General features: G+C 38.0%; 1 protein-coding gene across 2 annotated transcripts; it reads left to right on the top strand.

Moving 5' to 3' along the window:
• The first annotated feature begins 9,452 nt into the window (after window positions 1–9,452).
• LOC107227626 (50S ribosomal protein L1) lies at window positions 9,453–13,342 on the top strand. 2 transcript variants are annotated; one of them, XM_046730028.1, is made up of 8 exons: window positions 9,453–9,519; window positions 9,941–10,086; window positions 10,623–10,818; window positions 11,117–11,296; window positions 11,695–11,809; window positions 11,963–12,081; window positions 12,927–13,024; window positions 13,137–13,342. In XM_046730028.1, the coding sequence occupies exons 2-8, from the start codon at window positions 10,031–10,033 to the stop codon at window positions 13,270–13,272; spliced, it is 900 nt and encodes a 299-aa protein (XP_046585984.1). In that variant the 5' UTR covers window positions 9,453–9,519; window positions 9,941–10,030; the 3' UTR covers window positions 13,273–13,342. The 2 variants fall into 2 exon arrangements, with proteins under 2 accessions (XP_046585984.1, XP_015524311.2); XM_015668825.2 differs by having other exon boundaries at window positions 9,459–9,519; window positions 9,941–10,136.

Genomic DNA, 13,342 nt, shown 5'->3' with positions numbered 1-13,342 from the left:
CGCCACCATTGGCTCGGCGGTTCTCCGAACTTTCACGAACCAGCCGAATTTTACACATAAAGGTACGGTCGGTACAGTCCCGCTATTGGTAAGAGAAGGCAGATACAAACTGACTTTTTTTCTCTCTTTAATGACGCATGCGCGGTACCGTAACCATCGCAGCATCGCAGCTGACCCAGCTGACTTAAATTAGACCACAGAGATATAAAGTTAGAGAGAAGAGACTAAACTAACTTAAAAGAGAATAAAAGTCGTGTACCTTTCTGTTTCTACTAGCGTATGCGCAGTGGTGCGCTTTCAAATGTGGGGCTAGACGTACCAGCGGCTACCTGCAAGGGTGCGAAAAGCGACAGAGACGGCGAGAGAATTATTATCTTCCGTCCTTCAGAGAACCGATTTAACTCTCTTCTGAGCGCCGTGCGGCATCAGTTGTCTCCGAGCAATCGGAGCGAAGTCGCGTGCTTTCAGTATCGGTTCAACATTCAGACCGCGTTGTTAAGGTGGTATCACGTTGTTCGATCAGTGTATTTCCACCGTACTCATCTGTGAATAATACACGAGGAGTAGCGTGTAGCCTGAAGAAAAACCGAGTTACTGAAATAAATACATCCTGCGATCGTTGAACGTGAATTTCGTGTCCCGAATTTTCATTGTTTTGTGCAACTTCCTGTAAACCTGAGATGCTTCAAGAAATACTACATGTAAAAGTGTGGAGCAGCCCTGAATCCAGGTAACGATCGGTACTCATTTTAATTATTATTGATTAATAATTCGAGGTCGTACATTCGAAGCTGAACATTTTTTATAGCGTGCAATGCATAAATATGAAACTAGACAACAGTAATGATTCATTTGAGAACTGAAAAGCCAATTTGCTAAATTAATTCGGGCCTCCTTTTTCATTCTACCTTGCAAGTATTGGCGATTCAGGTATTGGCGAATTCGATTCTCGACTCTCCGCGTCGGGTGTCGTTTGTTATTGTTTGTGCGGCCGACCTTCGGCAAGTGCGTAGTTGCATCGTTGGCAAGTTCAACTCGCAATCAGTCCTTTTAGGCAACCAGCTACGACGCGAGAAGTGCAAACGGACTTGGGAATCGAGTGTAATTATAACGCTGTAGAATTTTAGATATTTCTAATATTCTGAAAAAACGGGCCCTGCGAAAGGTGAGCTTCGTTTGACAATGAGTTCGTATCTCGGATTTCGGTTCGCGGATCGTGTCTCACGCTTGGACATACATACGTTTGTAGAATGCAATTGTGACGTGTTTATCATTGAGTGGATCATTCAGGCGTCATTATTTTTGTATAAAAATAAATTGTCGGTACATTAACCGAATACGGTAGTATTATTGTTCACGTATGTGTAGTTGTGTCGTTACAATGCGTATATAGCGCAACGACTCGTACGTCGTACCTTTCGAAACAAGTAACAATCCTTGGTGCGCGTTCATCAGAATAACGCTTTTTTGGTCGATTGGTCGTTTAAAAGGTTTAAAAATCAAAAGAAGCGAAAATAATTTTTCTTATGTTATTCTTATGAGAATTAAAAAAAATGCGATAAGGACTATCTTAATATTAATATTAAGGGCTCATTTTTTCACAGTAATTTTTTACATCCAAACGAAACTTTTGAGCCTGTTTGGGAGGAAAAAAAATTTTTGTTTTTTTTTTGAACCACCCTAATGTTCAATGAGTAATATTCTGTTATATTCTTATCGCAGTGTAAAAAGTGCGACGCTTCACCATTCGACCTGATTGTGAGATGCTACGCGAACTACTACATTTCAAGTGTGGAGCAACCTCAAGGAGGTAAGAATACTCATTTTAATAACCGTTTGATTGTTCAAGGTGGTACATTTGAAGCATAATTTTAACCCTTGCGTAATCTGTAAATAACGGTGATAATTAATTCGAGAACTGACAATGCAGCTTTATACATAAATTAATTCGGGCCTCCTTTTTTGTTTTTCCAGATTTAAGCAGAGACATCCGAGCAACTTCTCCATTACTCGGCAACGTCGGTGAGTTTGCACGTATTTAGGTTACGGGTTTTTCCCTGGTATTCCCCTGTCACGTGGCGTGGCGGTAACAATTGTTACACAAATCTTGGATTTCTTAGCTGCATGGATAGGCTCATTCGCGATCGCAACGTGCTTGAGTTTTGGTCGAAATATTTTTGTTTCGCAATTTAATTAACCGTAGCTTACTTGAAGTTAGAAATCTTACACGTTGCTAAAAGTGGAATGAGCATCGCGACAGGTACCCATCGCTTACTCGGCACTCGCGAGATCGAATTGTGTTTCGCAACTGACGTAATAATCTACGTTTGAATTTACCGACGATGTCGTTTAAGCGGTGGGTTCACCTGAGGTTTCAACGTATTCAAATATTCACGTTATTGTTATATCGATAAAATTCCAAAGTCTGGCATAACGTAAAGTAATCAAATTGCATCTTATGTTATACGTCACTTTCAATATTCTAACATTCAACAAGTACCGATCAAATGCTTTTTTTTCTTAGCTCGCTTAGAAAAATGCTAATTGGCATGCAGGATGTTTTTAATCAATTTTACAAAAGGTTGATGTACCGATAGTCTGCCAACATTTGCTAAAATGATACATACGATATTAGGGTTGGTGGGAAACAACCGCGATACTGTATTCTGAGTAAGCAGACTACGATACAAAAACATTTTGCTCCCAACAGGTAAACAACGAAAATGTAAGTCAGTGACCACGGTGCGAATGACGACGAATGACGTGTGTTGGAAAGAATGGAGAAACGTTTAGATCGAATATAGGTAACCGGGTAGGTAGGCGAACGTTTTGGGATCCGTCGCGGGGTTTGTGCGTGTGTGTGTGAATCTCTCTTTTCCGTTGGGTGACTTCGTTGGGAAACAGGCGAGGGTAGGAAGGTCGCGATGTACCGTGATGTTACTAACTTTTGTAATCCACAGCGTCGAACGATCACAGAAATTTTCCCAAAATACTCCGTATTCGAGTCTCTCGAGTATTTGAAAGCATTTGAATATAAACGAAATTGAATTTTCCATTTCTTGTCACTCTGCAACAATTTTTCAATCGTTATTCAATTCAATTATTCAGTCATTACCGATCGTTATTCCATTCAATTGATCTCTGTGATCGTCCGAATGGGCAAAACGCATCTCTGGACCATCTATCGCGTTCCGTGGTACGCTAGATGGGGAGAGATGCTGAGCTCGAAGACGTCGCGTCGAAGAGGACCGCCGACCGTCACGCCACACAATAATGCATGCCCTCCAACCTCCCTCCCGGACTTGACCCGCATCTCGGAAGAACAATCCGCATCGCGACGTGTCGGATTCGAAAAGACGCGGATGCGGATTGGGTTTCTGCAGAATTTTGCGACAAGTTCTAGATATTTAAGTTATTTTGACAGGTAAATCGGTCGCGCCCTTTTGCGCGTGTAAATTAAACACGGGAATCGGACGCGCCTTTTGCGCGATTATTAATAATCAGGGTGGCGACAAACCGGGAAAACCGGAAGTAGTCGGAGAATTTTGTCTATCGGGAAAAGTCAAGGAATTATGACGAACCATTGGAAAAAATGCACTATTCTATAAATTGTTTTCAAACTTCAGCCGTGTTTTGTAAATTCAGCCAAGCTAACTGCCGGAAATAGAATTGTACAATTTCTAATTATTCGTGTGAGACGAAGCAATATTATTAGCGTTTTTTAGATCCAAATTAATATATTCAAGATGTACATTGTACAACTTCCCAGGCTGTAAGATCGTAAAAGCTGCTCAACAATATTCAAGGTTCGTGGGAAAACGAGAGGGAGTTCTGAATTTTTTTACGGGAAAAGTCAGGGAATTTTATTTGAGCACAATCGGCGCCATCCTGCAAATGATCCAACGATCCAGTGGTCGAGGGATCGGTGGGATCCGGTAATCGACTCCATCCAGTGGTTAAGGTGTCCAAGGTGATCCCAGTGGTCGAGTGATCGAGTGATTAGTCCGGGAGGTAACGACAGATTTCGTTGCACAATTTTCACGAGCTTCATTTTTTTTGTCCGAGTTATCCGTCTTACATACAATAGAGTAGCACGACCGTCTTCCAACGCGCCCCCACGACGGGGGGTTACACGAGGGTTAGATTTACAGCAAAAAATGAGGAAAAAAATGTATGGCGGAATACGCGAAACTTATCGTAGGCATTAATTAAAACGTAAGAAGCTTAGAAAATGTCATGTTCCGCCTAAATTCCACGACACAACTCGTCTTCCACCCGCATAAGTGAAGGAAAAAAAATATTTGAAAAATGTATACCCTCAACGATAAAATTGATTACAACGCTTCTTTTTATAGTAACAAACGCAAACGTAACAGTCCTGTATCTATGAGGTACAATAGGAAAGTTCGAAAAAGGGCCTCTTTTAGATTTCACTCTTCTCCTAGATTCTTCCACTCTTTAACCAAAAAATAGCTAAAGGGCTGGGCTGAAAAAAATTTTCTACTACCCGCTCAAGGACGGTGAAATTTCGAAAAGGACTATTTTCGGAAATTTCAAACTGAGATGTCCTTAAATCTTTCTGTGTCTATGTTTCGCATGACGAAACAATAGTTTTTATAAAATCTTCAATTTCATCTCAACATACGCCTGAAGCTTTATACTTTCATTTCTGCATTATAATTATGTAGATAACCATATAATACCTACATTCACAAAATGGAGCTCATATGAATTTTGTGAGGCGCCGGCGAATTTCGTATTCAGCCTGGCAGTGCTACCAACTTAATTTGTGGCCAAAAAATTTCAAACGCGAAACAGCCGGTTTTCCAAGCGAACCTCGAAATAGCCGATTTTTGAAGCCTAACTTGAGATAACCGGTTTTTTAAACCTGACTCGAGATAGCCGGTTTTTCAAACCTGACTCGAGATAGCCGGTTATCCTACTCAACCTTCGAATATTCTGTAAGCTGTTTATGTTTCAATTAATGCGTACGATAAGTTTCGCGTATTCGGCAATACGTTTTTCTTTTTTAAATTTATTTTTCCGGAATTGTAACCCCGCTGCAGCCCCGCGCCGTGAGGGTGATTTGAAAGACGTTCGTATTAATATTATATGTTACACATTTAACTTAAAAAAGATGAAGCTTGCGGAAATGACCCGCAAATTTTTGACGCTGCCTCCGGGACTAATCGAGTGATCGAGTGATCCAGTGGCCCAAAAATGGATGATCCGGTGACCCGAGTGATCTGAGTTTCGATTCGAGTGAGCCAGTTGAATCGAGTGATCCAGTGATCTAGTGATCGAGCAGGGTGGTGAGAGATTTTTAAAACCGGAAAAATTCGGGGAGATATGATCGACCATCGGGAGAAACGTACGTTTTTTTCTAAAAATCGTTTTCAATCTTCAGCTATGCTTCGTGAATTCAGTCAAGTCAACTTTCGGAAATGGCATCGTTCAATTTCTGATTACTAGTATGAAACGAAGCAATACTACGTGTTTTTCAGATCAAGATTTATATTTTCAAGGTGCACAACTTCTGGATTTTTTTTTGTGTCGTAAAAACTGCCCATCATTACCCAAGTTTCATCGGTAAACATCGGGGAATCCTAAATTTTTTTCACGGTAAAAGCCAGGGAAAAGTGAGGAAAAAGTCGAAGCATTGACTTGAGCAAAATTGTCGCCACCCTGATAATGCGAATCGAACGATCGCGCTTTTTGCATAGCACGGTGATAAAAATCGCAGAGTGTGTAGTGATAGTGAAGAATCTTGACGTAAGTATTTATGAAATATATCTGAAATATACAGAAACACTCGTTTAACTGATCGTATTATTTTCTGTTTCAGTCTTCGACTGAAGCTGGCGCGAACACATGTCACGAAAATTATTCTCCTACTACGTGACTGTACAAAAACGGGCCAAGTATCAGCTCAACGATTTCTGTTACGTTGTATTACGTAATTGAAGGTGAATTTCGTGTCCCGAGTTTTCATTGTTTTGTGCAACTTCCTGTAAACCTGAGATGCTTCAAGAACTACTACATGTGAAAGTGTGGAGCAGCCCAGAGTCCAGGTAACGATACTCAGTTTAATTATTGATTGATAATTCTAGGTCGTACATTCGAAGTCGAACTTTTGTTATAGCGTGCAATGCATGAATATGAAACTATACAACAGTAATAATTAATCTGAGAACTGAAAAACCAAAAAGATGCAGATGTGGATTTGGTTTCTAAAGAATTTTTAGGACAAATCCTAGATAATACAAATTCTTTGACAGTTCAATCTGTCGCGCCTTATTGCGCGTAGATTAATAACTGTAATCGAACACTGTTTCTTACGCGTCGATTTTGAAAGCAGTGTATAAAAAACCCCAGATAATACAAATTTTTTGACAGTTTATCTGTCGCGCCTTATTGCGTATAATTGCGAGAACTGAACGCAGCCTTTTGCGCGTAAATTAATAACGGGAATCGGACACGTTTTTTACGCTTATTTTGCAAACAGTATGTAAACGAGTTACGTACTCTCGATGTGCTGATCTTTCAGCTCTTCGGTCAATTTTTTTACGAATCATAAAGTTTTCAAGTTCCATTGCGCCTTCTGCGCGTGGACTTGATACTTTTTAGTTATGAGAGAAAGCGCGGCATTTGAAAGCCAGCGCTCAAAGCGCTCGTACCAAAATCTCGGTAGTGTATAGTGATAGTGAAGAATCTTGGCGTAAGTATTTATGAAATATATCTGAAATGTATAGAAACACTCGTTCAACTGATCGTATTATTTTCTGTTTCAGGGCAACAAAACCAATTTTTTAACAAATGCACTGAGAACCATGGAATGGTCAGTCGAAAAAGATATTCACTTTAATAACTCAAAGCACAAAGATATGTTGATTTCAAAAATTTATAATGTTTTTTATTCATCTATACAATTAATAATCGAAGCAACGAATATTAAAGCGAATATCATGTTGGACTACACCCTTTTTTTTGTCAGTGTATGGACTTATGTGATTGTGCTATCCATATCTTCGTCTGTTTCAGGTAATAAGACTTTGCTTGTTTCAGATAATCGTTCCTTTATCCGACCTAGCTAATCGAACCTTTATCTGTTTCTGTTAATAAAACCTTTTGTCTGTTTCAACCAATCAAGCTTTTTGTCTGTTTCAGCCAATCAAATTTTTTGTCCGTTTCGCTAATCAAACCTTTTGTCTGTTTCAGTCAGTCAAACTTTTTATCTGTTTCAGCTAATCAAACCTTTTGTCTGTTTCAGCTAATCAAACTTTCTGTCTCTTTTAGCTAATCAAATGTTTTGTCTGTTTCAGCTAATCAAACCTTCTGTCTCTTTCAGCTAATCAAACGTTTTATCTGTATCAGGTAATCGGACTTTCCGTCTCTTTCAACTAATCACACCTTTTGTCTGTTTCAACTAATCAAACCTCTTGCCTGTTTCAGCTAATAAAATGTTCTGTCTATTTCAACAAATTAATTTATCTCTTTTTCGTTAATTATATATTTTTTACTTATTCAAGCTAAGTATATTTTTGTCTCTATAGACATATGTCACTAATTATATTTTTCTCTGTTCCAGGTAACTGAGTTTTATTGATTATGCTGAAAAATTAACGTTTCATCCTTTAGGCTTAGGTCTGGTTCAGGTCTGGTTCAGGGTCAGCCATCCTGTTTTCACTGATACATAGATTTAGCGTATAGTTCAGCATCATCATGATGACAAAGTGTGGTAAAATTTATTCAATTTTAGTTTTTTTTAATGGTTTTACAGTCTTTTATTGCTATCATTTTAGTGTCAAATTTTTTTTTTTCGCGTCGCTCATAGGTCATGCTCGATTTGTATTTCACTGTAGAATTATACAGCTCTGTCGTATTTTGGTGGTTGCGGTTATTTTACTCCAACTTGTTTCCATTTCTTCAAAGTACAAATTAATTGGGACAAACAATTTATCATAATTAACATGTGACAAAAAGTCATCTGCAAACTTTCGAAGAACGTAAGATCGATCTTGCTACTATTCTTCGTGGAGTAGGTCTACTGGGGGTACCACGTAGAAAAAACGCGCGCTGGGTGCTCTTCCGCTTGCGGTGGTGTGGAAATGAACATAAGTAAACTTATTTTCACTGGTCAAATACTAACATATTGTCGTTTTTCAATTTTATTCTTGCGTAAATTTAACTCATTATCAATAAATCTCATGTTTCGATAATGTGTAACGGATGTGGAATCATAATACCTTCGGATTTCTCTAGTTTAGTCAGAGTGAATTCCACATAAATACATTTTCTTTTATGATAAATTTCGTTTCTTAATTAAAGTCAACAAGGTGCATATACCTTTGGGAATTTAGAGTTAGGTAATTCTAAGATCTTTCTCCCCCACTTGACCTTTTGCAGTCGATAAAAGTTGTTACAATAAAACACGATATTTGCATACCAAATGAGCACGTCACCCGTGACAAACGAGAAAGAACTAAGAAACGTAGCTCATTCAAAACCAGCTATGTACTAAAAATGACAAAACGAACGATGATCAAATATTGTACGTTCGAGATACGGGTGATCCATCTGAAAGACTCATTGTACAAGATGGAATACAGTAAGAAATTAACTCCCCAAGTTCGCTTTCAATCTATATTGTAGAATGTTATTTAAAAAGTTTTATGATAAATTTATATACCTGCCTGATTTTTATATTACTTAACTGAATCCACTGTTAATAGTTTTTTCAAAAAATCATTACATTCATGTCCATAAAAAGAAAGGCAACGAATATGATAACTTAATTGCATTTCATAATATTATTAATTGATTTTAGACTCAATTAAAAAGTACAAGAGAAATGTTTTGTCACGCAGTATACGTATAAATTTATTACTCTCGACAGAAAGGAAGTGATCGGTAATAGCTAATGGTAAGGCCCCCTAGCTGGGGGCCTATTCTCGAACTCATGCGATAATTATCGCATGTGAGAATCATCGCGTAGCCCAAACTGCATACAATGCAATCTTGTTACTCCTGGAGTTTTTGTACTTCGGCCTTTTCTTCCCGATTTTTTTTTTTTTTACAACTGTACGACTGCGTATGCACGAATAAAAATACAAAGACAGTAGTCTTATATTCTTTTTTTCTTACTACAGGTCGGGCACCTTAGCTGGATTTTCACGGGCAGTAAAATATTGCGGCAGCGGGCAGTGCGAATGCTGCGACAGCGAAAAACTGTTTCAAAATGCGTCAAAATGTGTCGGCAGTGGCAGTAAAAAGCTGACCGACAAGCGGCAGTCTGTCGGGCTGCGCCTTATAGAATAGAAACGGGCAGCTACTACTGCCGAAACATTTCCATGAGCAGTTTTTCGCTGTCGCAGCGCCGCGCTGCTTGCTGCCGCGGCATTTTGCTGCCCGTGAAAATCCAGCCTTAGCCGCCTTCCGTATTCTATCTATCCTTGTTATACGTCTATGATTTACCAGCGTACACAGTAGCTCCTTCCAAGATGGCCGCTGCCCCCGGAGGTAAACCTGATCACACATCACACTGTCTCTTCCTTCAAATCGCTTGTTCTAACGCTGGATATCTCTCGATAAAAATCCTGAAATACAGCTCTTCAATTATGTGCGTACCCGACGTTCTGGCATTTGTCATGCCTGAAATTTGACGATTTACTTTGCTAACCTCAAAATTCATCACTTGATGAAATCAATTTGGAAGTAACCGTATTTAAAATTTACGTACCCAGAGGTTTGGTGAAAAAATCGAGATTGCTCAACTTGTTGCAATGTCTATCACTGTTACTATTAATGGCAACAATGTACTGCTGGAAATGCCGGAAGGTTGTGTACGTTCAACTACCGTTTCAATTGGTTGACTGCAAATGCATACAAGTATTCATGCACTCATTTAAATGAAATCATGTAATGAAGTTGCTTTTCTCAGGACGACTCTTTACCAGTATTTGCACTGCATATGTGAGAGGAGTTACAGGATGTTTGACAACGCCAAGCATATCGTTTCAAATGCGTGGATATGCGGCACGGCCAGGAACGCGGGAGAAAGCACGTAAAGCCAAGGCGAAGCTGGAGGTAAAAAAAGCCTCCAACGCCATTCCTCCTCATATGCGAAAGTCAATTAAGTAAGACTCGATGTATCGATTGTTACGTTATGTTGATGTCCTTAGTTGAACCTTTTTATTTAGTTGGAAAGTGGCACAGTAAAAGCTTTGATTTTATTCACAAAAGCTCGTGTCAATTATAGATAAAACAGCATGATCGTCTTTCCCTATGACATTTATTAATCTGTCACCTCCTGTAAGCTATACTTGCTTTCCAAAGTAATGTACACAGCGCCTAATTCAAAAACTTTTGTGCTTATTTCAAACATTCTTCCATTTCATCCATTTTCCAACCAACTAAAAATACTCAGATGCAATGAATTTGCAAATACTCGAATATTTCAAAATCGAAATATCAAAGAAAAGAAACTTGTTTTCATTTCCACTCTTTGTTTCATACTTATTGTCCTAACAATTAAGACTCCTGATTGATTTTAACCTAATTCAAACTGTCTAAAATTCTTTTTGTCAACTCTTAATAATAAAACATGTTTTACCCTGAAACAGAGGACCTCTTCGTAGCAGGCGAATACCAGACATGAATAAAATGCCAGCAGCAGATGATGTCTGGGTGGCCAAATATCACTTGATGCGATTATATTCTTTTAACGAAGCGGTACAGTGTCACAAAGAGACACATCACCCAACTGTTTTGGATTCTCTTGACTCAACACTTATGGCCCATTTAGAGCTTAACATGAAGGTACCTCAATTTTGTTCTGCACAATATTGGCGGAAGAGTATTTTTCAGTTTAAATTCTGCTCTCATAAATTGTCAAACCAGTCTGGTTATTTCAATATATTTGAGATAAAAATAACCATTGAACCTAAATTATTCAAAAAAGTCTTGACCAAATACAAACAAGCCACGATTTATCCATATTTATTTCCTACAATTAGAAAAAGGTAATACTAAAATTCTTAGCACCCAGTAAGGGGAAATTAATTTTACACCACCTCGCTGAGCAAGAATTTATTCACTTTTTTGGTACCAATTTCAGGCTACAAAAAAGAATAAATTCATTGAAAAGTTTAACGGCACCATCGGTATGCCATATCCATTTCAACAGGAAGAGGACAGAACTGTACTTGCTTTATGCAAGGGGGATGCTATTCAACAAGAGGCTACTAAAGCTGGAGCTACATTAGTTGGTGGGAGTGAAATAATTAAACAGATTCTGGTAAGATACAACCACCAAATGCCTATAATATCGACAAATTGATACTTCAGTTACATCGGCTGCATTTGTTTCCAAATGTAAGGCAAAATTTTTATGTAGGTCTTCTGCAACCTTGAAATATTAAGAAAAACCAAGAAGTTGCACCCACGTTCTGGAATATATATTACTTTAACTGTTACTAAAAATTTTTAATTCCTTCAAGACCGCTGCAAGATCGCTACAAACTCAATGTAATTTGTGAATCACGTCGCAAATTCAGCTTTTAATTTTACTCTTATGTCAACGATTTTCCGAAAATAACTGCTGACAATTCTCTACTGTGCCCTGTTTTGTACTTATCAAATTGCCGTTCGTCTGCTAAAAATACTGATCGCACTGTTGCTCCTATCTATTTCAAGGCTGGAACCATTTCTTTGAAAGATTACACCATGCTGGTTGCCCATCCAAATATTCTCCCTGAGCTAACGGCTCTAAGAGGTTTACTAAAAAAAAGGTTTCCAAATGTAAGGGATGGTAAGTTATTGATTTTGCCCCAAAAAAATAATTTCGGGTCAGGCGTTGCAGCTTACGAATTATTTTGTATAATTACGAAAACGTCACCCAAATAGAGTTGTAAATTGCTTAGTAAAATTGCGAAAAACATTAAAAGTCAGAAACTCATTCCAGGCAATCTGAATCCAGACATTGCAGTTGCTGTGCATAAATTCAAACAAGGAATAATGTACAGTGCAGTGAAAGACGACCTAGAATTGGACTTCGGAACGATAGATACCCCCATTGGAACAGTAAGAAATGACCATTTTGTTTTGGTTTCATTTTCGCAATTTCACTATTTGCTGAGAATGCGTCTGTCAATTGCAATCGTGGCACCAACATTTTGTATAGTTTCAACACAATCAAATGCCTTCGGAAAATCTATAAGTTATTAGTATTTATTTATGCAGCCAATTAGTAAAGGAGCAGTACAAATTAATTATTCTCATGGTCTTTCGAAAAAGGTTGAAACTTCACAAAAAGAAGAAGATAATTAACAAATGGCTTACAAATTTTCAACACTTTTACAATATGCATTACATAAGTTTAGCAGGGGTAAATGCTTTCAAAGAAAAAGAGTTTGGTAAAATTTAATTTTCTGTATAATTTTAAGACTGTGATAGACATGTATTAAATTTTTCTTGTAAGTACAAAAATCGAGAACGTGCTTGTTCTATTTTATATGGAGCGTTTCATAAACTTGTTTGATAGAATCAATGTAATCCTATAAAATCTGACCCGTTTGAGGTTGATTCTTCCAGTATGAAAAACCTCATTTGAGAGGTCAAGAACCTGAAGCGTTTCGTGAAATATAACACGAATGAAGCAGATATCCATACACATTGAGTCATACATAACCACAGTATAAGCACATCACCAAATCAAAGTAGCAGTGACTTCATTTATTGTGAAGATATGTGGTAAATATTAGGAGAAACTTTCCGGTAACGTTTCTCGATCAAAAAGTTACTTCTTCGCGTTTCTCAGAGTAATTACCCACTATCAACGTTGTTATTATAATAGTAGACGCATAATGTAATATCTGTAGTAGTTACAGTGATATTTGCGTAATCATTCTTGCTGAAACTATTTTCAGCTGGAAATGGATACGAAGCATCTGGAAGAGAACTTTTCGGCGCTTGTGAATGACATCGAAACCAGGAACCCCGCAACCGCTCACTCTTTAATTACAAAGTAAACAAGGATTTACTTTATCGATACTGGTTCTTCGTCCTCAAGAAGTTCGAGGGTATTTGGTATTTTCTTAATACTATTTATCAAATCTGATCCTTCTTACTAATTTCAGAGCTTTTCTCATCTGTCCACCATATCCGGAAAGATTTAAAGTAGACTTTGGACAATACATCATCAAGTCAACTGTCGATAACACCGCTGAAGAGTCTGATGACGAGGAGTCCAATACCGCAACTGCATCGAATTAATAATTTAGCCGAGGGCTTTCGTTTGTAGATAAAGAATAAAAAATAAAAAATAATAAAATTGTTATTAGAA

This window comes from Neodiprion lecontei, chromosome 1, assembly GCF_021901455.1.
Source record: "Neodiprion lecontei isolate iyNeoLeco1 chromosome 1, iyNeoLeco1.1, whole genome shotgun sequence".
NCBI classification, from domain to species: Eukaryota; Metazoa; Arthropoda; class Insecta; order Hymenoptera; family Diprionidae; genus Neodiprion; species Neodiprion lecontei.
Note: the sequence above shows the minus strand (reverse complement) of the source record. Positions and strands in the feature narration are given on the sequence as shown.

Bases quoted from the DNA above. Each gene is read 5' to 3' on its own strand.
- LOC107227626 (XM_015668825.2), top strand. The intron at 10,137-10,622 runs GTAAGACTCGAT...ACCCTGAAACAG, and splicing joins CATATGCGAAAGTCAATTAA to AGGACCTCTTCGTAGCAGGC. The intron at 11,810-11,962 runs GTAAGTTATTGA...AACTCATTCCAG, and splicing joins GTTTCCAAATGTAAGGGATG to GCAATCTGAATCCAGACATT.